At 46.6% G+C, this 24708-nt stretch overlaps 1 protein-coding gene and 1 non-coding gene across 2 annotated transcripts in view; one reads left to right on the top strand and one right to left on the bottom strand.

Moving 5' to 3' along the window:
• FAM227A (family with sequence similarity 227 member A) overlaps window positions 1-24708 on the bottom strand; it is a 51751-nt gene that overhangs the window by 21406 nt on the left and 5637 nt on the right. The window contains exons 3-11 of the mRNA XM_043440909.1: window positions 23041-23123; window positions 18632-18704; window positions 17950-18026; window positions 15947-16093; window positions 12255-12356; window positions 11649-11753; window positions 8734-8857; window positions 6629-6733; window positions 5430-5509 (exon numbers count right to left, since the gene is read on the bottom strand). Coding sequence (XP_043296844.1) covers window positions 5430-5509; window positions 6629-6733; window positions 8734-8857; window positions 11649-11753; window positions 12255-12356; window positions 15947-16093; window positions 17950-18026; window positions 18632-18704; window positions 23041-23123 — 896 coding nt within the window. The remainder of the gene's footprint in view (window positions 1-5429; window positions 5510-6628; window positions 6734-8733; window positions 8858-11648; window positions 11754-12254; window positions 12357-15946; window positions 16094-17949; window positions 18027-18631; window positions 18705-23040; window positions 23124-24708) is intronic.
• Window positions 3706-3812, top strand: LOC122424095. Its single transcript, XR_006264296.1, has one exon. It is a non-coding gene; the product is annotated as a U6 spliceosomal RNA (small nuclear RNA).

Below are 24708 nucleotides of genomic sequence, written 5' to 3'. Positions count from 1 at the left end.
TGGCCTATGGCTCCACGGTGGTCACTCACTCGTAGTTTCCATATTTTGTCCCAAATATATAAAAACTTGGGCAGAAATTGTCTTTTTCTGTAACCCTGGCCTCTCCTTCAGTTGAGCCTAGTATGTTTCACTATCTACGTGACATCTCCACTTGCACCTGTCACAGGCATCTTAAAGTTAACAAGTTCAAAACTGAACTCTTGATAGTCTCCTACCCCAAACCCTACACTTTCCATCTCACAAACCCCACACACCATTCAGCTGCTTAAGCCACACACTGGGACGCATCCTTGACTCCTCCCTTTCCTTCTTATCCACCCAACTCCCAAAGCCATCCATTAGCATGTCCTGAAAGATCAATATCCCCAAAACGCACTCTAGGCCTCTCTGCTTCTTGCATCCTGCTGTCACTGCCTCTTCCTTGAAAGTGAAAGTGAAAGTCAGTCAGTTGTGTCCGACTCTTTGCGACCCCATGGACTAGTCCATGGAATTCTCCAGGCCAGAATACTGGAGTGGGTAGCCTTTCCCATCTCCAGGGGATCTTCCCAACCCAGGGATCAAACCCAGGTTTCCCACATTGCAGGTGGATTCTTGACCAGCGGAGCCACAAGGGAAGCCCTTGGACAACTACAAAATCCTCTTAACTGGTGTCCTGTCTCCTCCCTTCATTATATTCTCCATCTTCAGAAGACAGTGTGATCTTTTAAAAACAGAAATCAGATGTCACTTCCCTATTTCAGTGCATTCCTGTAGCACTGAAATTATATCCATACACCATACTGTGGCTGAGCCAACACTGCAGGATATAGCTCCTGCTGCTTCTCCAGGATTGATTCCTGCCCCTCTTCCACACTCACACTGGGTTACAGGATCACTGGCCTTCTCTCTGTTCCCTGAATATATCACCCTCCACCTTTTGTTTCAGGGCCTTGGCACATGCTGTTCCCATTTCCTGGAAGGTTCTTTCATTCACTTTTCTAATGGCTGACTCCTCATCCTTTGGTTTTCAACTCAAATGGCACATCCTGGAGGTGTTATTTGTCACACATTCTCAATGAACTCCATGGTGGCTCAGACGGTAAAGAATCTGCCTGCAATGTGGGAGACCTGGGTTTGATCCCTGGGTCGGAATGATCTCCTGGAGAAGGGAATGGCAACCCACTCCAGTATTCATGCCAGAGAATTCCACGGACAGAGAAGCCTGGCGGGCTACAGTCCATGGGGTCACAAAGGGTTAACTGGACACGACTGAGTCACTAACACTTTCATTTTTTTTCCTCCATGTACATGAGACCCAGGGCCCAAGGTGAGTGAAAGACTTCAGCTGCTCTCCCAGCTTCTTCTGTGTCTGAGCGCAGACATTTTACCTAGGCTCTCGTCCTCAGATGCAATGCACCTGCCTGAGACTTTAAGGTGGAAATGGGCAACATGAGGAAGTGAGGAACCAAGGAGACTCTGGCTTCTGGAGAGACTGTAATGGGAGCAACTGGCTTTTTAAGGAAACAAGAGTGGAGCTTGGAGCATTAGTCCGCACTACTATCGGTCGGTGCCCGTCATTCTTGGTGGCATGGCCTCTGAAACTAATGCCCTGGCCCATCCTGGGGAACCGCGTACACTAATACTCTTTATTATACTCTTCCTGTTTAAAGCAGCTGGATTAGCTTCCACTGTTTGCAAATAAGAACTATGATGATGACTCCTCCTTATAAAGGTCTTATTTGACTATTCTCTCATATTTATTAAGTGAACAAGAGCCCTTATTTATAGCCGAGCCTCACAGGGGAAGCCAGATACATAGTTGGATGCTTTTTCATTCCCACTCTGCAAATTCGCAACATGAAGCTGGCGTAGGGCAGACCACAGGGTAAGACTTAAAACCTGCTGCTCGGCCGTTCAACTGTGGACTCCCAGACAGATTGCTGCCACTGAAAAGCACATTTTGAACACAGCCAACTATCTCCCCGAGCAGATGGGAAAGTGTGTCTGCTAAAAACAAGAGAGAAGCTCTGTCCCCACCATGGAATTCGATGACTCCCTCCATTCTGGTTTGCCCAGTGAAACTTCAGCTGCTTTTAAGGTTGGAAAGCTTTTGATTATTTCTATTTCTGAGGCAGAAAATGGACTCTCTTAGCTGGGTTTCTGAAATAACTGTCGGAAGATTTTATGTATTCCAGTTCAAAGAAAATACATTTGCTTGACACAGTTGTGACAGGCAGTGCAAAAACACTGAATAATATTTTGTTCTCAGTCTGGGAGTGACAGCTGTCCCTCCACAGTGCCTGTTCTGTCTTACTTCTGGAGGCTGACATTTATATCATGCGTGCATGCTCAGTTGTACTCCTTGTGACTCTTTGTGACCCCATGGACTGTAGCCTGCCAGGCTCCTCTGTCTATGGAAATTTCCAGGCAAGAATACTGGAGTGGGTTGTCATTTCCTACTCCAGGGGATCTTCCCAACTCAGGGATTGAACCTGTCTCCTGTGTCTCCCACATCGGCAGGCAGATTCTTTACCACTGAGCCACCTGGGAAGCCTCCTGACATTTATAGAGCAGTGAGACCTGGGTTCAATCCCTGGGTTGGGATTGAGGCGGAGATTGGGATTGAGGAGAGCATGGCAACCCACTCCAGTATTCTTGCCTGGAGAATCCCCATGAACAGAGGAGTCTAGCAGGCTACAGTCCATGGGGTCGCAAAGAGTCAGACATAGCTGAGTGACTAAACACATTATATGCTAAGCAGAGAGTTGAGTTTACATAGACGACCTCCTCTGTGAAGTCAAGAGATAATTGTCGAGTATCTTCTTTGTGCTGTCTATTCCAGGAGCTTGAGATAGAAGAGGGATAAAGGAAAAGAGGTCCTGTTCTCATAGAGTTTATATTCTAATACGGGGAGACAGATACTGAACAACATATAAATCCTGCAGGAAGAATAGCAGGGGGCTTCCCTGGCAGTCCAGTGGTTAAGACTCTGCATTTCCAATGCAGAAGGTGAGAGTTTGATCCCTATTGAGGAACTAGGGATCCCACATGCCATGAAGACAAGAAAAAAAGAAAAAGAATAGCAGAGCATGATATGTACCGTATGGGGAATCATAGGCAATATGATAACAGAGAGTGATTGGGGGGCCAGGGACACCGCTAAGGTAATGAAAGAAAATTGGAATCTGAAGGGCAAGAAGGAGTCAGCCCTTTCCCTCAGGAACCCTGGGGGAAGCACATGCCAGGTAAAGGTGACGGCTGGTGACCCAACTGGACACAGGCCTGGAGTGTCCCAGAGGCAGAAGGAAGTGCAGCGAAGGAATGGAAGTGAGGAGGCAGGAGAGAGAGGTGGAGGTGGCTGAATTCTGCAGAGCAATTCAGGCTGGGTTCAGTGGACTGGGGGCACTGGAGAAGCTGGTGCTATTTAAGCCAGGAACAACCTCAGCCAACGTGTGTCTGAAAAAGGTCACTCTGGTCACTGTGTGGAGAGCAGCTGGGGCTAAGAGTGAAAGAACAGTGCTCAGGAAAAGGCTACGGCCATGGGCCAGGAGAGGAGTGTCACGGGGGCTGGGAGTCAGGGCTCCTCTCCCCAGGCCCCTGCTTTGCTAAGCTGAGGGCCTCCTGGGAAGGCTAACAGGGCAGTTGGACAGACCAGATGAGTCCTGAGCGTGGCCAGGGTACGGAGGGAGATTTGGGCGTTACTGGCATACAGGAAGCCAGCAGACCGTTCTCGCTTCGGCAGCATATACACTAAAGTTGGAACAATACAGAGAAGCTTAGCATGGGCCCTGTGCAAGGATGCCATGCAAATTCATGAAGCATTCCATATTTTTCAGGCATAAAGAACAGACTTTTGGACTCAGTGGGAGAAGAAGAGGGTGGGTGGGATGATTTGAGAGAATAGATAGCATTGAAACATATACATCACCATATGTAAAATAGATTGCCAGTGGGAGTTTGATATATGACGCAGGGCACCCAAAGCCGGTGCTCTGTGACAGCCTGAAGGAAGGGTGGGGAGGGAGGAGGGTGTTCAGGATGGAGGGGACACATGAATGCCTATGGCCGCTTCATATTGATGTATGGCAAAAACCATCACAATATAGTAAAGTAATTATCGTCCAATTAAAATAAATAAATGCATTAAAAAAAAAAAAGAAAAGAAAGCCACCAGACCAGACGAAATCACCCGGAAAGGATATCTAGATAGAGGCGGAAGGGGCCAGGACAGAGCTGACTGATGAGATGGGGAGCTAGCAAGAAAAACAAGAGGAAAGGCAGCCAGCCGGAAAGGAAGACACTCAAAAAGTCTGATAACAAAGAAGCGAAGCTAAAAGAAAAAAAAAAAAAGGATTTCAAGGAGATGAGAGCAACCAGCCATATGAAACAGACCAGAAGAGGGAACAGACTGGGGGCCAGACCAAGTTGGCCAGAGCAGGTGCAGAGGAGCACAGGGGGCAGGAACCATGGGGTGGCTGAGGAAGAGATGCGGGGGCAGACGAGTCTTTCGAGAAATTCTGTGGGACAAGCAGCAAGAAACAGGGGTGCAGAGACAAAGTGGGTTCTCTCTGTAAAGGCAAGAGATGCCAGAGGACTGTTCAACAATGGGAGCGAACCAACAGACCACGGTGAGGAAGCTCGGGGTGGGGCTGAGGGGGGAACGATGCTGCAAAAAAGACGGTGCCAAGTGCAGGAGTGGAAGCTGTGGGCTGAGGTCCAAGCACAAGGGCGAGGGCCCTTCCTCCTAGACAGCAGACTGCGAGGGTAGAGACGGGGGCAGGTGGCCTCGGGGCAGGCAGGCAGGTGAGGGCCTTCCTACTGACTGCTGCTGCTGCTGCTTTTTTTTTTCTCTATTTTTCTGGTTAGGCCCTGTGGCAGGCATGCAGGATCTTAGTTCCAGGGATTGAACGCCTGCCCCTTCTGAGGCCTGGAAGGCTGAGAAGGGAGGATGGTGTTTAGGGTCGGTGAGGACAGGATAATGTAATTATATTTGTGTTTTGAAAAACTTGCAGGGGTATTAGAGCCTGAGGCAGACGGGAGCCTCCTGCAGTAGTGAAGGGAGCTCAAACTGGGGTGTTGGAAGTGGAAGGCAGAGAGGTGGCGGCACCCGGCACTACATAGGAGGGAAGAGCAACCAGGAGGAAAGGGGCAAGGAGGTGTCGGGAGGATGTCCAGGCTATAGGATGAGATGAGGCTCACCAGGGAGGAGAAGATATAAAGATACGTGTGCTGCAGCCTACAGTGGAAGATGACTTCCTTTCCTTTCTCCTCCCAATCCCGGCACTTCCAGCTGTCCTTTAGCGTCCCCACTCATCCCTGCAGACCTGAGGACCCAGATCCAGGGCCCCTCCCTGAGGTGATGGGGCAAGGAGTGCACAGATGTGCAACCAGCAGGAAGTCACTGAAGCTTAGGGGGCTCTAAGGGGTCTGGGTGTGGGCCTCACACTTACGTGATGATAGCAGGTCCTCCTGTTCTGAGTGGCCTTCCAGACGGAGTACTTCCTAGCAGTGAGGAAAGACATGCCTCTTCCTAGAGAAGAGGGAAAAAAGTAGTTCGTCAGTTCCGTCTTGTCTTGAGAGTGACATCAGAGCAGGAGCTCTGAGACAGCCCCCTGCCTGGAGGTTATGAAAGTGAGAGGGTCACTCAGTCAGGTCCGACTCCTGTGACTTCATGGACTGTAGCCCGCCAGGCTCCTCTGGCCATGGGATTCTCCAGGCGAGAATACTGGAGTGGGTAGCCATTTCCTTCTCCAGGGATCTTCCCCCCACCAGGGATTGAATCCTGGTCTCCCTCATTGCAGGTAGATTCTTCCTAAGCCATCAGGGAAGCCCTGGAGGCTACAACAACAGCAAGAGGACTGGCATCAGGCAACCCAGAGCCTCTCTGTCATTCTACCTGCTGAGTGACCTCAGGCAAATTACCTCACTTTTGATCCTGTGAAACGGTGTGAATACTAACTACTTCAAAGGGCTGATGAGCCAATTAAAGGAAATAATGTCTGCAGAGGGTAAACAGGGCAAGCACTCAACTCACAAGGAAAAAAAAAAACCATTGGCTTTAAAAGACAAAAACTCAGAAGCTTGCAAATTTGAAATGAATAAATCTTGAACTAAACACTTAAAAGAGTAACAACCTATCAAATTCTTAAGGTGTTAAATTTAATATTCACTGAAATGTCATTAAATGTGAAGACAATTTCCAGGTTAGATTTTTTTTTTCTTTTTACTTCGAAATTCCTGGGTGTCCACGACGTCTGCTGGAGGCTAGTTTAGGGTATGTGAGAGCGAGCCTTGAGAGAGAACCAGGTCGGAGGATTTCAATATCAAGGTCCCTCCCCGCCCAGACTAGGGGCTTCCCAGGTGGCACTAGTGGTAAAGAACCTGCCTGCCAAGGCAGGTTAGACATAAGAGACAACGGTTCGATCCCTGGGTCAGGAAAATCCCTTGGAGAATGAAATGGCAACCCACTCCAGTATTCTTGCCTGGAGAATCCCATGGGCAGAGAAGCTTGGAGGGCTACAGCCCATGGGGTCGCACAGAGTTGGATACAACTGAAGTGACTTGGCGCAGCACGGCAACGGCCTGGACTAGGTGGGAACCGGATGTGGCAGCGGGCACTGGGGATGGTAGTCCCTAGCTGGTACCTTACCCTTCAGTCTTCTTCTCTGCAACATTAATTCTTCTCTCCGGAACCTCTCTGGATCCAGTTTTGAGTAGTCCCAGCTGTTATAGCTGTGTGGGCAAGGATATATACCTAAGAAGGAGTTAACAGTGATCATGAAAACTGCTGCAGAAGAGGAAGGGAGGCAGGAAACAGAAGAGTGAGGCCCCTGAGATACCCCTAGTGGTCCTGGGGGGACCGGGCTTCCAGCATGAGCCCAACCCCATGCTGGCCTTGGAGCCTGGCATGAGCCACTTCCTCTCCGTGAGACTGGTTTCTTCACTTGGAGAATGGAGATGTGAGGCCAACCCTGCCCTCCTGACAGTGTGAGGATCAGATCACACCACAGACGTGTGAACCTGCCACGTGCTATGTAGGTGTGAAGGCACTGTCACTGTTTTTCCTGTCTATCTCTTTTGCTCTTACTGGAACTCCTTGAAGGCAGGGGCTGGGTCTGATTCATCTCTGCACCTCCAGGGCTTAGTTTTGGACCTGGCACACAATAAACAGACACTTAGTAAAGCTTCGTTCAACATATTATTATACTTTGTTCAATACCAGAAATGGCTTTGCCAGCAATGGCTTTGCCTGAAATGTCGAATGGTGATGCTTAGGGGACTGATACCTTTCTTTTAAGGAAACCATGTGTTTCAGAGTCTTGATTTCTTGGGAGTCTGAATTCTCAGACAGTACAGAAATTCCACTATCTCCTTCAGTTCTTTGATTTAGGAAGGAAAAGCCCAAAGATTACTTAAAAAAATTCGAGCCCTTATACTAAGCTCCGGTCTCCACTGGACAAAGTAAGCAGACAGGAGGCTTATTACTGGGGGTCAACTGGGGAAGGAGGCACATCCTTGGACCAAAAAAGGAATAGGAAGAAAGACCAGAAAGGACAGAGTCAGAATGGGAGGTGAGGTGGTGTAGTGGTCAAAGACTTAGCTTCACAGTGGCAGGGCCTGGATCTGAATGCCTGCTGTCAATGCTGCATGTGTTAAAAGGACTGGGAATTATGTGAGGTGAAGGATGTGTTAACTAATCTGCTTGTGGTAAAAACGTCACAACATATACATGCATCAAATCTTCACACTGTCCACCTTAGACTTCCACAATGTCATATGTCAATTATATCTCAATAAAGCTGGGGGAAATTTTTTTCCCTGACACGAATGACTCAGGGGGCCTAGACTACTTATAAAACAATGTAGCTGATGCTAACCATCTGCTTCCCTGGAATTTTGGTACATGATAGACAGAGGTGCCTACATGAGCAGCCCCCAATAAAAACCTTGGGCACTGTTTCTCTAATGGGCGCCTGGGCAGAACCATCACACAAGTGTGGCTACATGTTCATTGCTTCAGGATGAGGGGCTCTGCATCAATGGGAGGAGGAAGCCTGCATGTGAATTCCTTCAAACTCTGCCTGTCTGTCCCCTTAGGATCTGGTTATGTATCCTCACTCCATTGCGATAAATCTTAGCTATAAATACAACTGTAAGCTGACATCTGTGAGTTCGACCACATCTCCTGACGTGGAAGTGATCCTCAACACAGGAGGAAATGTAAATGTGCTTACTGAGCACAGCACTCAGTCCACGGGGGACGTCTCAACTTTCAATGACTTTAGAAGATACCTGGGTTGAGACAGGGCGAGTGAGGAAGGAGACTGAAAAATAGTTGAAAAGCAAACATCAAACTGGCACTGTGGTGTGCTGCAGGGAGAGAGACACAACCCTTGGTCACGTGGGGACACACTGGGGGTGGAAGGTAGGTCTGTCTGGCCAGCACATGGCAGGGGGTTCCTGGGCCCACCCACCTATAGCACGTGGTTAACTGGCAGGACTGTGCTGAAACCTGCTCCCTGCAGATGCAGCCAGGGCCAAAGGGGGACGAGGACTGTCTCAGACTGCTTGAGGAAGCAGGCTCATGGGGACTCCTTGGGCTCTAACCGCACACTTGACTTTCTTGATTGTCAAGGAGAGAAAAGGACAACTGCCTCAGTGAGGAGGTGTGATGGCAAACAGGAACCTACGCAGGCTCCGGTGGAAGACATGTATCTGGAATGGCTTTCCCAGGAGAAAGCAGCCCCCTCTCACCTGAAATCCACAGGCTCATCGTGTTACAGATGTCGGACTTGAACTCGTGTGTGTTGAACCAGGACTGAGGGAAGCAGCAGCAGAAGCTGGTGTACAGGGCTTTACTCAGAAGCGATGGCAACCTCTAGGGGGCAAGCGGAGCCCAGGGGAGTGTTCTGGACATTTCCACACCCAGAAAAGAGCCCCTGACTTCAGAAAGGACCTGTGATAAAACGCTCTCCCTGACACTGTGCTACCTTCCTGATCACATGCTTAGCACGCGTGCTAAGTTGCTTCAGTTGTGTCTGACTCTCTGCGAGCCCATGGACTGTAGCCCGCCAGGCTCCTCCGTCCATGGGATTCTACAGGCAAAATACTGGAGTGGGTTGCCATGCCCTCCCTCATCCAGGGGATCTTCCCAATCCAGGGATCGAATCCACATCTCTTACGTCTCCTGCATTGGAAAGTGGGTTCTTTACCACTAGTGCCACTTGGGAAGTCCCACGAGGGGAGCAATTTCCATCTGCAGTTGCCACATATCTAAGTGGACCCCTTATCCTAGGTGGGGACCACACCTCAAATATCGTGCTGTGTTGGCCAGCAAACTTCCTCTCCTCCAGCTCCTCTGCACATGGTCTGTGGCTCAGCCCTTTCTACCACCTGGTCAAAGAGTAGCTCAAAGATGACAAGTACATTTGACATACCCATCTTGCTCTATCCCAGAGATAATATTAAGTATTACTTACTGAGTTTTTTTACATGCACAAGTAGTACTGCTGTTTCTTTTCAGCTATGCTTAGGCTCAAATTATACGTCTATATCTAGCTTTATTCATTTAACATCATAACATAAATACTTCCCCAGGTTATTATAAACTCTTTGGAATGTTTTTTCCAAAAGTGACCTTCATAATATTTTGTGAGTGGCCATTTCAAAATTTACTTAAACATGACAATATCTTGATAAATGATCCAAAAAATGTCCAAAAAAATCATATTGTCATGTTTCTAAGACTTTGCATTACAAATTATGCAGAGTAATTATATTTATTTATGAAGTTAGCTCAGTGTCTGGCACATATTAGGCAGTTAAAAATTTGTTGAATGCATGAATGAAAGCAGCTTTTATTATTTATTAGGTTATGACTTGCATTAGATGGTACAATAATAGCAGTCATAGCAGCTATTATATATTCGTCACCCATCAAGTGCTGGGTGATATGTCACATGTCTTACAATCTCATTTAATCCTTAGGACAACTTGGTGAGAGAGGCATTATTAATATTATCCCCATTTTATGGATGATGAAACTGAGACACAGACAGCCTAAGTGACTTGTTAAACAGACCCTTTATCAGTATAAGTGCCTTTCAGTACATCTGTATCAATTCACTTTCCACTCAGAATGTCCAAGGGAAATCCCTATATCCTTCATAATCCTGGGAGTGACACTTTTTAATCTATACAATCTAGCAGGTAAAAAGGGGAATTGAATGATTATTGTTTTAATTTATATTTTTGATTGTTGTCGAACATGAACTTTTTTCCCATTTGAATTTCTTCCCTAGTGAATTTCTGGTTTATGTACTTTGTCCATTGGTCCATTTTTCCTACTGATTTGTAAGACCTCTTTATGTTGTGTGGCATATATGCTACCAGTATGTTTGCATAATTTCTCATTTGCCTCTTTGCAATAATTTAAAGAATTTATATATTAATAGTTAAATCACTCTTTTATGGTTATTCCCTTGGGGTCATATTTAGAAAGTCCTTCCCCATCCTCAAACCCTCAAATCATATAAATGCTCACTTATATTTTCTTCTAGCAACCCTTTTAGTGTATACACACACACACACACACACACACATATATATACATGCTGTTGTTCAGTCACTAAGTCATGTCCAACTCTTTGTCGCCCCATGGACTGTAGTCTACCAGGCTCCTCTGTCCATGGGATTACCCAGGCAAGAATACTGGAGTGACTTGCCATTTCCTTCTCCAGGGGGTCTTCCCGACCCGGGGACTGAACCCATGTCTTCTGCTTGGCAGGTGGATTCTTTAACACTGAGCCACCTGGGAAGCCCATATATATACATACACACACATATAAAAAGTATATATGTATATTCATGATTTTGAAATTACATATTTAAATGCTATAGAAATAAATAAAATAGAGAAGGAAGTTTCTTCTAACCTCATTCCCCGAGTTTTCCTGGGTCAGGAAGATCCCCTGGAGAAGGGAATGGCAACCCACTCCAGTATTCTTGGCTAGAGAATCCTATGGACTGAGGGGTCTGGTGGATGACAGTCCATGGGGTCAAAAACAGTCAGATACAACTGAGCAACTAACACTTTCACTTTCCCTAGAGATGAGCGTGGCTATGAGTTTGGCAAATATTTTTCCAGACTTTTTTTTCCCACTCATAGGCACACATACATATACATATACATGGTGTTGTATACGTTGCTTTGTTTTTCACTTAAAATATATCATTATATCTTCCCAATCGGTATATATAGAGCTACCTTATTTTTTGTAACTGCTGCATTACAAGTCAGTATATGAAACCATCAGGCTTCCCAGGTGGCTCAGTGGGTAAAGAATCTGCCTGCAATGCAGGAGATGCAGGAGACGTGGGTTTAATCCCTGAGATGGGAAGATTCCCCTAGAGGAGGGCATGGCAATCCACTCCAGTATTCTTGCCTGGAGAATCCCAAGGACAGAGGAGCCTGGCGGGCTACAATCCATAGAATTGCAAAGAGACAGACTCGACTGAAGCAACTTAGCATGGAGCAGGCATGCATATGAAGATACCACAACTTAGTAATTACTTTCTTATGGAAAGAATGTTAAGGGCATTAACTTGGCAAGAGCAGTGAATAGCTATCTAATATGATTTGTTTTTCCTAAATAGTGGTTGATGCTCACTTTTAAGAGAGCCTCTTCGTAGTGGGTCCTGGATTCACAAAACAAAAGAAAAGCATAGTTCTGGGCTATCCGGTCGAACAGCTTGCTCTGGACGTCCTTCTTTGGCTACCAGGAATACAAATAGAGAAGGAATGACAAGAATTACTTGTTGAAACAGTCAAGGGCTGAGAACCTTAACTAAGTGTTTCTCTTAATTTTAGGAATCTTATTTGCAAGGTATTTAATCTCATATTATTTATGAAATGTTATACTAATTTGCTTTAGTATCTACAGAACATGTACAGAGAGGCAGGCTGTTGAGAAAAGCGCCCTAAACTCTGAGCCAGGAGGTCCTGACTTTGCTCTCTGCCCTGCCCTTGACCAGCCACGTGACAGGGGCCAGTTCCTAAAGCTCAGGGTTGCTGCAGGCATGGTGCAATGTTTCCAGCCCAAGGTGTCTGGAGAAGGTATGGGTGGGGAAGGATGAGGGTGACAGATGAGGCGTGGTCCATGGGTGGTCTGTAGAATCAGAGGGGCTGATGGGGTTTTCTTTTTTTTGAAAAAGAGGCTGGGGTTTGTCCCCCAGAAAAATAAGCAAGGAAGAGAAGCAACCAGATTTTTATTTACCTGGTACCTTTCATGAAAGATCCACCAGAAGCTATCCAGCCATATAGCTCTTAGAGACGGGGAAGAGAGAAACTTCTCTAATTCTCTACCTGAACAGAAAGACTGGAAAAGAAACAAAATTCATGTTATTATTGCTTATTTATTTATTTATTCTTTGAGATTTACCTGGAGCTACAGCCAGATTCATAATCATCTCCACTCAAACCCTTCCTTTCTGCCCATATTCCATGGCTTGTTATTGTTATTAATCACACCATCTCCCCGCCAACCATCTTTGGAGTCAACATACTTTGGGGTCAACTTAGAAAAAAAAAAAACAACCAAAAACCTAGAGCCTGTTATATAGAGTGAAGTAAGTCAGAAACAGAAAAACAAATACCATATATTAATGCGTATATATGGAATCTAGAAAAACAGTATTGATGAACCAATTTGCAGGGCAGGAATAGAGACACAGAAGTAGAGAACAGACGTGTGGATACAGAGGGGTAGGGAGAAGAGGGCACGAACCGAGAGAGTAGCATTGACATGTGTACACTCCCATGTGTAAGATCGGTAGTGGGAAGCTGCTATATAATACAGGGGGCTCAGCTCGGTGATCTGTGACAACCAGAGGGGGCGGGAGGTGGGGAGGGGGAGGCTCAAGAAGGAGGGGAACATTTGCCATGGATCTCTCGCTGGCCCATGCCATTCATTCCTTATCTCACTTTTTCACCATCTATCTCTGTGGTTGCTGCTGAATGATGAAACTGTTATCCCCAATTTATAGAAGAGGGAAGTGAGGACTGAAAGGTTAGAATTCTTGCCTAAGCTTATACAGACAGAGAGGCTCAAAAGCAGGCAGCCTAGGTCTTCCCTGGTGCTTCCAATAGAGGGGCGCGGGTTCAATCCCTGGTTGGGGAACTAAGAATCCCACATGCCACATAAAAAAAAGAAACGAAAAGCAAAAAGCAGGCAGCCTGGCCCCAGAGAGACTGCACGGGCTGCCTTTCCTCTTACCACTTGGAGGAACAGGGTGTGTCCTGGATGCACAGGGAAAGAATCCTTGGCTGTCCCTTCAAGCCTACAGAAGCTGAAGGCACAGTGCATAAGCAAGCCACCCTTGGTAGCAAAGAGCGCTCTGAGCCCTGCTCCTGGTTTTGTCCTCTCTGCCATTTCTCACGTCTCCTTGGAGAGGCAGGACAGTCAGAGGGGTGGAGAGCACAGACTGACACCGCGGATTCTTACCCAGCTCTTACACTAATTAGCTGCAGGGTCCTGACCAATGGTACTGAATCTGTCTGTGCTCATCTGGGAAATGGAGATGGTGATGACAGTCCTGACCTCCAGAACGGCTGTGAGGGTTCAATGAGTGAACTCATGGTCTAGGGGTGACCACCGGGTTCTCTGAGCCAGAGGCAAAGCTGGCAGCTGAGGGCAGACGGAGGGGATGGAGGAGAAGATTTGAGGAGGCAAGTAAATTTGGCTTGGCCCCCAAGCAGGATGGAAGAAGGTCCTTTTAAAGGCAGGGCACAAATCTGTCTTGGGTTTCCTGGGAGCCAAAGAAAAGCAGGAGCCAGCATCAGTTATAAGACTAAAAGCATTCCAGGAAATGCAGTTTTTCTTGGGATTAAGGTCTAAGGAAAACACTTCCCAGGGGACCTGAGAAATGGGACATTAGTTAGCACAGCAGTCACCATCCCGGGGGCGCCCACGCAGCACGTGGAACGAGAGTTCAGGTTCCAGGGAGGGCCAGTGGGCCTGTCAGGGGTACAAGGATGGGGAGAAGGTGGCACAGGAACAGTGGATCCGTGGAACACACCATCCATGTTCCATGTCTTTCTTCCTCTTTTAAATTTCAGAAAAAGGAGGAAGAAAAAACTACAATCTCGTATACCTGAAACTAACACAACATTGTAAATCAACTACTTATCACTCAGAGAATGCTGGTGATGTCTCTGAATGGTTTCACCCCAGATTCTCCTGTGGGCTGACATAATAACATTGTACTGCAGAGTTTTACGTACTGATGTTTTTCATGTAACGTCATTTAACGTGATAGCATAGTATGTTAAAATACACTCTATAAATACTCATTAGAGCGGCAAACCCAAATGACTGCACTGTTGTTCACTGTTGATATATAAACCAAAAATGACTGCACTGTGGTTCTATCATTAAACTTTTCTAATAACATTGATAATAAAACAATCATTTTTTGAGAAGTTATGCCTTACTATGTGCTGTGTTGGGTGCTTACGTACATTATTTAATTTTATAATAATACTTCAAGGTAGAGGCTACTGTTATTGCTATTCACAGAAGAATAAATGGGAGCACAGACAGCTACTTAATCACCAAGATGTACTGCCTTCCAGGTCCTTGTTATCACAAAAACCATGTAGTGAACTTCTTTTTTACACTGTCCTGGAGAGAATGTGATGCTGTGAGTGCCTGCTGCTCCTTCACCTCTTTGCTAAAGAAGGCAGGGGATCCAGGCCTGATCCCAGGGTGACTACTGCCGGCCCTGGGGACCAGCGCCTGGTGAAAGGCAGCCATCCGCTTAGTGACCACAGTCCATGCTGGAGCCTGGCACTGGAAATCCAGCAAACACCACTGTCATCCCGGGCAGTGACTGGCCTAAACAGATCACTGCTCTTAGGAAGTCAGCATGCAAGATGTAACAGAGGTAGAGAGACAGCCTGAAAGAGGGCAGCAGGGAAAAAATCATGAAGGGGAGGAGGAGAAGGCAGAGAAAGGCTAGGGAGAGAGGGAGGAGGGACAGCGCGAGATGGGGGTGTGGTCTGAAGCTGTGAGAAGTACAGACAGAAGAGGCTGAAGAGCTGGGTGCCAGGAATGGCGGGAGTAGCTAGTTAGGAGCTGAGGGGTCACTGCTCACAGCTGTTTTGGGGACCCCGGGGCTGTGCAGTTGTGAGGGGCATTGACGCACAGCTGGAAGATGGCTGAGACAATTTTCTGGGCCTCCTCCCCTCTCAACCCCTGCTCACAACCATCCCCCAGCTCCTGAGGGGCCAGCATTGTCTGACACACACACAGGTTCTTCTGGGCCTCAGAATACTCCCTTTCCTCCTTCCCTGCGGCTCAGCTGGGAAAGAATCTGCCTGCAATGCAGGAGACCTGGGTTCAATCCCTGGGTTGGTAAGATCCTCTGGAGAAGGGAATGGCTACCCACTCTAGTATTCTGGTCTGGAGAATTCCAGAAACTTTAAAGTCAGTGGGGTTGCAAAGAGTTGGACACGACTGAGTGACTTTTACTTTTCTCCTTCCTAAGGAACCTGGCTCTCTAAGCTGGTGACTCACCTCAAGGGATATCCATGGGGCACGGGAAGTAAATATTCTAACTACTGTCTAATTAAGAAAAAAATTAAGGTTACCCATATACAACCTAGTGACTGACAACAGAACACATGCATCATTAATTAGCATATATCACAAGGGTGTGACCTCAAAATGCTACACTAATAGGTCATGCTATTAGGTTAGGAGCCTAATAGCACTAACTAATAGGTTAGGAGCCCAGAGCACTGGGAGAAAGGATGTCGGTTTCGTCGTTGGTCTAATCTCAGCTCAGTCACTTGCAAACTCTGTGGCCCTCAGCAACTTACCTGCCCGGCTCAGATCCCTGGGGTATAAGACTGGGACAGCGGTGTGTCCGATGCAGGCGGGCGCCCCAGAGGGCTCTCTCTTCTTACCTTGCCGCTAAGGGGGTTTTTCTCAGCCAGGATCACGTTGCCCACCAAGTCACAGAAGTCCACCCCATTTGGAAGATTGTTTGGCCTAGAGTCGTCAAAGGATGGGTACTGGTACAGCTCTGCCAGGAGATTTTTATCGGCTGTTTTCTAAAGACAAAAACAGGATATGAAAATGGGGTCCCTCATTTTGACAGTTTAAAACAACACAACGTCTTCTCCTTTTTATCATGGAGACAATATTAGTAATCTTAGAGGATGTTGAAGAAAATGAGAGTGTGTACGTGATCCCAGCAGTCCTCATCCAACAGCTATTTACAATATTTCGACTTTTCCTTTCAGGCTTTGAGCACATGTATACAAATACATATGTGTTACTTCAATCATTTTACGATACATATATGCACACACACTTTTATGTCTTGCTTTATCCCCTTGGATTTTTCACATTGCCTCACTGTCTTCAAATTTATCATTTAAAGTAGTATATCTTGTTAAGATGTGCTATAATTTAATTAATTACTCACAGATGAGTTCAAATAAATATTATTTATTACTAACTGGGACCATATGCTTCACCCATTTGAGCTTATTTACTTGGCATGAATTTCCCAAAATGGGCATTAATTTCTCAAAATGGCACTGTTAGGGTCAAAGGATATGACCACCCCACCTCTATGGTTCTTAACATATATCATTAAATGGATTTTAGGATAAAAATATGACTATAAAAATGTAAAAATACAGAAAAGTAGGAAGAGGAGATCAATAACCATGACCCAAAGGCACCTCCTGGAAGCATTCTGAGGGACTGAGTTCCTCGGTAACTGGGCTATGGCCTTGACAATGGAAGAACTGAGTGACTAACTGCATTGACTCTGAGTCAGATGTCAGCTCCCCCATGTACTGGCTGGGCCACTATGGACAGGACATTTAGACCTGCTCGGCCACTATCTTGGGTCGTGTGACAGTTTCGATGTAGACCCACAACCATCAGGCTCTATGCTGTGTGAGAATTTTCCAGGCTATAAGGTGAAAAAAGGGTAACATATTCTCTAGCATTTAAAGGTTTGAATACACATGAGCTGGGTAGTTTAAAGAGGGAGCCTAAGCTCTTAGGCTTTTCCTAAGATCTTGCCTCCCAGAGGGCGCTAGTGGTAAAGAACCCGCCTGCCAATGCAGGAGTCAAGAGACGTGGGTTTGATCCCTGGGTCAGGAAGATCCCCTAGAGGAGAAAATGACAACCCATTCCAGTATTCTTGCCTGGGAAATCCCAAGGCCAGAGGAGCCTGGCAGGCTACAGGCTCAGTGGGGTCGCAGAGAGTCGGACACAACTGAGGCGACAGCACTTAGGAGGATCTCACTGGGGCGGCTATGAGATGGGGCCAGAGTGCTACTGCAGAGGCAGCTGGGAGAGCAAGACCCCAGGCGTGGGGATCCGAGCGAGAGGCAGGGGCTCTGTCACCAGCAGGCTGCATGACGCTGGACGGGTCCTCTGACTGCTCCTGACTGTCAGCTCCCTGGGGTGTCTGCAGTGACCCATAAAACCTGCACTGCTGTGGGAATGCACCCCCGGGAGCTCTGCAGCACGGTGGCTCTGTGTGAACTGAAGCTGAACTCGTTGTTTCTAAGGGTAAACAGTTTCTAAGTTCTAAAAATAAACGGACAACTGACCTCTGGAATCTTCTTGGTTTTACCTTTTTGAGGTGTTATGAGAAATTCTAAAGTTATTAAAATACATTGGTGGCGTTCAGTCGCCAAGTCGTGTCCGACTCTCTGTGATCCCGTGGACTGCAGCATGCCAGGCCTCCTTGTCCCTCACCATCTCCTGGAGTTGGCCCAAGTTCATGTCCATTGAATCAGACGTTAAGATAGGTTAAGATTTTCTAAAACAGGTACTCTGCCATTTTCCTACATAATCACCATCCAGGTGCCAAGGGGCCTTTCCCTGGGAATAAAATGTAGTTCAGGCCCAGCAGAAACCGACCCAGTAAGAGGTCCCTTACCCTTTTGATAACGAAAGATTTGACATTCCTGAATTCTGAGCCCTTGCAAATATACTGTGATTTTCCTTCGCTCTTTTCTGCAGGAGAATGAAAGAAGAGAAATAGGATGTGAGTAACCACGGGCTGTGCCCACGGCTGTGTGGTAATCATACCTGTGATTTTTCATTCATCCTGAGCAGCCAGATGGCATACGCACTATTAGTCTGCCTGGGTTGCTGACTTGCTAAGACTCCCCTCCTTATTTGATCAGACTGCTTTTGAGCTCAGAGAAGCAGTCAGGAGGAGCAGATAAAACATGGGTTTCGAAGTCAGTCTGGGGCGAATCCAAGACCTGGGGTGGATAAGCCTTGTGGTCCTCGGCAAGTGGTTCCCTTACCTTTTCTCAAGTATAAAACACATTCGAAGGCACCTGCCTCACAGGTAGGGGGTCTTAGGAAGCTTTAACAAGTGGATCTGTATGAAAACACCTAGTGCAAGGTGTCCTCCAGCAGGTCATCTCGAAATGGTACTGTCCCTCCCTCCTTCCTTGCCTGATACCAAGAAATGAGATTAAAGGCTCTCTCGGAAGAGGCCAAAGATACTCTCACCTGAAACTCCAGATTCCTACTCAATTACATTTTAGACACTAAAAAAAACCAAACCCCATAAAAACACCATCAAGGCTACAGGAAAGGAGTTTTGCCTCTGTCTGCCAAGCCGCCGCGACTTCGCTCTCTTTTTAAAGCCTTCTTCTCCATCTCATATTTCTCAATTGCCTTCAAAAACCAAAAGAGAAATGGGGTTTTAGGGTTTTAGTGCAAATCTGAGGGGAGGGCAGGGGTCAGGGACTAGGCCACTTCTCCTGCCGGTGCGCAAAAGGCCTGGAACAAAGTTTGTGGCAGGGCCTTGCTGTCTCCCCGCTAGGTGGTAGGGCCTTGGTGGCCATATGTGTCACTGACCTCATCCCCCTGAGGGTCACCACCACTATGGCCCCTACCCCCACCTTCTTCCATGTTGCCCCTCCTCCTGGCTACACTCCCGAGGAACACAGGATCTGGAGCAGGCTTCCAATCATGGCTCCATGGGTGACAAGCTGCGGTTTAACCTCTGTACAGGGGGATAGTAATACCTACCTCCCAGTGCTTTTATAAGGCTGAGATACTACTATAAAGAATCTGATGCGTTTTAAAACACTAGCACTCCGTAGGCTTTCAGATAGGAGCTGCTTAATAAAGAGTAACTATTATTATTATTATTAATCATCACCATACCCCGACCTCTCAAGAGATTTCTCTTGATCTCTGATTCCTTCTCCCTCCTCCCCCAGCCCTGATAATAAGGGAGGAAAGAAAAACGAATGTCAGTAACCCAACAAGTTGCATTGACTGTCAACCAGCCCAGCGCTAAGCTGGGATAATGAAGTTAATCAAGTATGATTCTATGTCTTTGCCCTCAAGGAATTTCCAGTCTATTCAGAGAACCAAACCAACATACATGGGACAAGTAAGTCCTAAACATTTAGGATTCAAATGAGTGGGATCAGTATGGGCTGGAGCAGAGAGGACTGGCCAGAAAAGGTCAAGTACGAGTGCTGGGGATAAGGGAGGAGGCAGCTCTCCTTAGCTTGATAAACCGTGAAACGCTTCTCCAGCCTCCCACTACCTTCCTCCTGAACTGGCAGCCCCAGTCTGCGAGATGAGCTAAAGGTAGTGGAACGTGTGCAGGTGTGTGGGCCTGTCGGGAAAGGGGTCACACTGATAAGTCTTTGCACCAGCACTGTGGCCCCAATCACGTGCATCGGAGAAGGCACGATGGATGAATGAATCGGATGGGTGAGCGTCAATATGACAATACAGCCATGCCTCTGCCATCCACCAGGATGTCACTGCAGCTGACACCGGCAGGGCCTGGAAGGACGGACAAGATTTCCACAGAGAAAGAACAGAGAGGAACGTTGATTCCTGGAGGAAAAGTAAGTTTTAGGGAGAAAATGATGAGACCTGAGTTTGCCTTTGAGACGACAGAAGGACCTACAGGTAGGGCTGTTCCCTAGGAAGCAACTCCCAAGCCTGGCTGGTGACCAGCCTTGCTGGGGAATTATTCAGATATACAGATTTATCAGAGATATTTATTCAGTCCTGAAAATTCATTGGAAGGGCTGATGCTGAAGATGAAACTCCAACACTTTGGCCACCTGATGAGAACTGACTCATTAGAAAAGACCCTGATGCTGGGAAAGATTGAAGGCAAGAGAAGGGGATGACAGAAGATGAGATGGTTGGATGGCATCACTGACTCGATGGACATGGGTTTGAGCAGGCTCTGGGAGTTGATGATGGACAAGGAAGCCTGGCATGCTGCAGTCCATGGGGTTGCAAAGAGCTGGACACAACTGAGCGACCGAACTGAACTGACTCCTCATTGAAATAAACATCATTCCTCATTGGGTTTTGAACTGTTTGTTTATTGTGGCTCTGAATTGTTCTCTACTTAAAAACTTAAAACCATAAATATTATACATGGTACAAAATCAAATACAGTAAGAAGTCGCCTTCCTACTGCTCACTCAAGATTCTTAGTTTCTTGCATAGCTTTCTAGAGGTTTTTGAGAGGTATTCTGTACTGATTCAGATGAGAGCATACACAGCACACAGGTCTGCACCTGGCCCTTTTCACTTTTAGTTTTTCAAAAAGCTCCCAGGGGAGTCTGATGATCAGTTAGGTTTAGGTATCACTGCTCTAGGTAACTAGGAATCTGAGACTGAAATATGGGTGAGAAGCTCAAATTTGCAAACATATCCTTCATTCCACAAATATTTGCTGAGCATCTACTAAAAGTCAGACACTGGGCCAGTGTTGAAGATGCAGCCATGAGCATCAAAGCCCACCTCGGTCCTCTGAGGTCTCAGACTAGCGGGGAGAAGCCAGTGATTGTGAGGTGACCAAGGTAATCAGTGCTATTGGGGGTGGGGGACAGGTGTCAGGAGTGTGCCCTGAAGGGGCACCTACACTGGTCTTGGGGTGGAGGGTGCAAGGAAGGCCTTTCCAGAGGCTATGGCCTACAGACAGAGGAAGGTATGCCCTACTCCCTACTGCGGGAGTGAATGGTGAAGCTGCAGTGGTGAGTGCACAAGCTCCCAAGAGAAGGAGACTGGAAAGAAGAGCTAGGCAAGTTCACAGCCAGAGACTGGAGGAGAAACCCACACTCGGGGCGTGGGAGAAGGGACAGAGACAGGATATGGCTAAGGGTAAAGCAGGCAGGGGGGTCTGGACCTCAGAAGGAGATGGCTCACTTACTACACATCCACTAAACACTTTTTATGCATCTGCTACTGTGCCAGATGCCCTCTGGTACGGCAGTGTGGAGCTTGGAGACACCAGCCTGGCTCAGATGCTGACGTGGGAGGAGCAGTCCCGTGGTCAAGGCTGATGTATAAAGGTCAGGGCACACTGCGGTCACAGAGGTTGGGCAGGGTCACCAGGGGAGGGCTCTGGTGGCAGCAGGCAGTCAGCACCTGCCAGGTCTGATAGGCTGCCTGGACAGGGGAGCAGGAAAGACAAAGCCCCCCTTCCTCCAGGTCACGTGAGGACCCACGGTTGCTCCTGCCAACCCTGTCCTGCCTCTGACTGGCAGTGAAGAATGCGGAGAAGCTGTGCCGATGCTGGGCAGCCTTGAAAAGTCACCAGATCCTGCTACTGGAAGGAAAATATTCATTTTCCTGGCTCTAAAATTATCAGAACAACCCCACAGAACTGACATATAAATACAGTCTTGTTGTAAAATACCCAAACATTACAGACATACTTGGAGTAAAAACTTTACCCATCTTCCATCCCACTCCCTTTCAGAACTGACTCCATTTGGCATGTATCCTTCCAGACTCTTTCCCTACACATTCATACATATAATGTCCTTTCTGAGAGCCAGGCACCATCTAAGGGTTTTTGAGAGTCTTAACTCATCTATTAAGATGAGTCGGACCATAAAGAAAGCTGAGCGCTGAAGAATTGATGCTTTTGAACTGTGGTATTGAAGAAGACTCTTGAGAGTCCCTTGGACTGCAAGGAGATCCAACCAGTCCATCCTAAAGGAAATCAGTCCTGAATATTCATTGGAAGGACTAATACTGAAGCTGAAACTCCAATACTTTGGCCACCTGATGCATTGGAAAAGACCCTGATGCTGGGGAAGATTGAAGGCAGGAGGAGAAGGGGATGACAGAAGATGAGATGGTTGGATGGCATCACCAACATGATGGACATGAGTTTGAGTAAACTCTGGGAATTGGTGATGGACAGGGAAGCCTGGCGTGCTGCAGTCCATGGGGTCGAAAAGAGCCAGACACGACTGAGCAACTGAACTTACTTACTTAACTTATCTAATTCTTGCATAGATAATAACACATCTATGAAGTAGATATAGTATCAATGTTATCATCATTTTACAAGACACCGAAACTCATAGAGGCTCAATAGTTTACCTAATGTCAGAATGTGCGAGAACAGTAAGGCTGCAGGAATTCAAACTCTGACAGTCTTATTCTAAGCCTCTGAAGCTACATACACCCTCATGCACATGTACAGAGCACACATACAGAGACAGAGTGCTTTTGAACTTAAACAAAATTGTTCCAACTAGTGTGTGTGTGTGTGTATTTTGCTTTTATTCACAATTCAATTCTAGGCTCTGCTCGACAGTGGGGTAAGGGAGAACTAAAGCTCGTGGTTTCCTTCCAGCTTCAGTAAAGAGTGGCTTAACCTCTGTGAAAGGCAACTTGGCTGTATCCATCAAAATTTTAAATTTCACTTCCAGGGCTCTATCTGGCAGAAACACTTGCAAATGAGTCCCAAGATACATGTACAAAAATATTCACATGTTTACTATGATGAAAGTGCCACTGAAATAAGGAATTAGGGAAGAGTTAAATTGATTTTGCCATAGCCAAATCCTATATAAAAAAATTAGACTTTTATATAGATAAAAATAAAAGTTTATGAATTGAAAGAAACATGTGTTTGAGACTTCTATTGCGCAAACGTGCTTTCAAATTAATAAAGGGGTCCCTAGAGTCCTTTCTTCCTGGAAGCCTTACCTTAGCACTCAAAACTCACCAGGCCATGCACCAGCGGGCTGGGACTCAGATCTACGTCAGCAATCATCTGGTTCACCTGCTGAATGGAGCCGACCAGGCACGCTGGGAGGTGGGCCTGTTAAGGAGACTTTCGGGTGACGATCACACACACAGAACAGGCCGAGGGAGCCCGGCCAGGACAGCAGCTCGCTTCCTTCCTGTGCTTTTTCCCACCCCATTATTTTCTCTGCAAACATTCACACTTCTTTTATCTTGCCTTAAATGAGCTGCTTTAAAAATTGTAAACAAAAATTAACCATATTCTAGACACCTTGAAAAACAGAAGAAGAATCACCCATTATGCTACCACCCTAACAACTTATTAGGATATGGGGAGACTTCCTTCTAGCACTATTACATACATACCTTTTTACATAATTATACATCAGGGTATGCCTATGTTAGTTACTACTCTGACTTCTCTCCCACTCATTATTACGATCATTTTTCGTAATCTTTGTAATATTTTAAATGGCAGTATACAAATTCATTTAGAGAATGCATCTTAATAGACTTAACTGTCCCTTGGCTATTGAATATTTAAGCTGTTTACATTTTTTGCAACTATAAATCACGCTGTGATGCACACAGTCACACCGAGAGCTGTTTCCTTATTTGGGATTATTCCTTTAAGAGAGATTTTCAGGTGAAGGATGCCTGGGTCCAAGGGCATCTTGATCTTGTTTATCACTGTTGAAATCTCTGCTCAGTTTGACGGCCCCTCTTATTACCCTCTCTACGTTTGCATTTCTTTCTGTCGTAGTCTCAAGTGGCCTAGGATATAGCCTTTGTAAAAGCCCCATAATCCATCACTCCTCATAGCCTTCACGTAAAGCCAGGCTCACTGTTACTTCCATTACCCTCAAGTGTTCTTACAAATTGGAGGACACTTGACAAATGAAGATGCCAAGGAGAGACATGACAAATCATAGGGAGTGAAATGGATAGATTAGGTTGCGATGAGTGTGGGATTAAGAGAGAGGGCACATTAGAAAAAGGCCAGGAAAATGAGACCTTGAAGTATATCCTCATGGGATCATTTGTGCTCATCTTGAGAAGGGTTTCAGAGAGGCCCAGAAAGTGAGGTAATGCAGAGAGATACACGCAGCTTGGCTAGCAGGAGCATGACTCGAAGGTACGTGAGCTCTATAGAAAATGGAAAGACAGACTTATTTGTAACCTAAGACGGTCTCTATTTGCTGTATGAGTTTTATGGTCCCCCAGAGACGGGATTCTGTGAGTCTCTGAGACACGAGGTTCAGGGTCAGAAGTGAGATCTGGATCAATGAGGCCAGAGTCAGAGAAGGAAGATTCTGGTAGAGTCTGGATGATGCCAGAAGGGGCAAAGTCTGGCCCAGGTAGAGGTGCTGGCAAGTTAGAAAGGTCAAATGGAGTTATTTGTTTGGTGTTTTTTGTTTTTTTTTAAATTCTTTATTGAATTTCCTGCAATACTGCTTCTGGGTTCTGTTTTGGATTTTGGCCATGAGGCATGTGGGATTTTAGCTCCTCGACCAGGGATCAAACAGCACTGAAAGTTGAAGTCCCAACCACTAGACCACCTGGGAAGTCCCCCAAATGGAGTTTTAAAAAGAAAGAAAGGGAGAGAAAGAAAGAAAGGGAATTCCCTAGCAGTCCAGTGGTTAGGACT

Source organism: Cervus canadensis, chromosome 21 (genome assembly GCF_019320065.1).
Source record: "Cervus canadensis isolate Bull #8, Minnesota chromosome 21, ASM1932006v1, whole genome shotgun sequence".
Lineage (NCBI taxonomy): Eukaryota > Metazoa > Chordata > Mammalia > Artiodactyla > Cervidae > Cervus > Cervus canadensis.
Note: the sequence above shows the minus strand (reverse complement) of the source record. Positions and strands in the feature narration are given on the sequence as shown.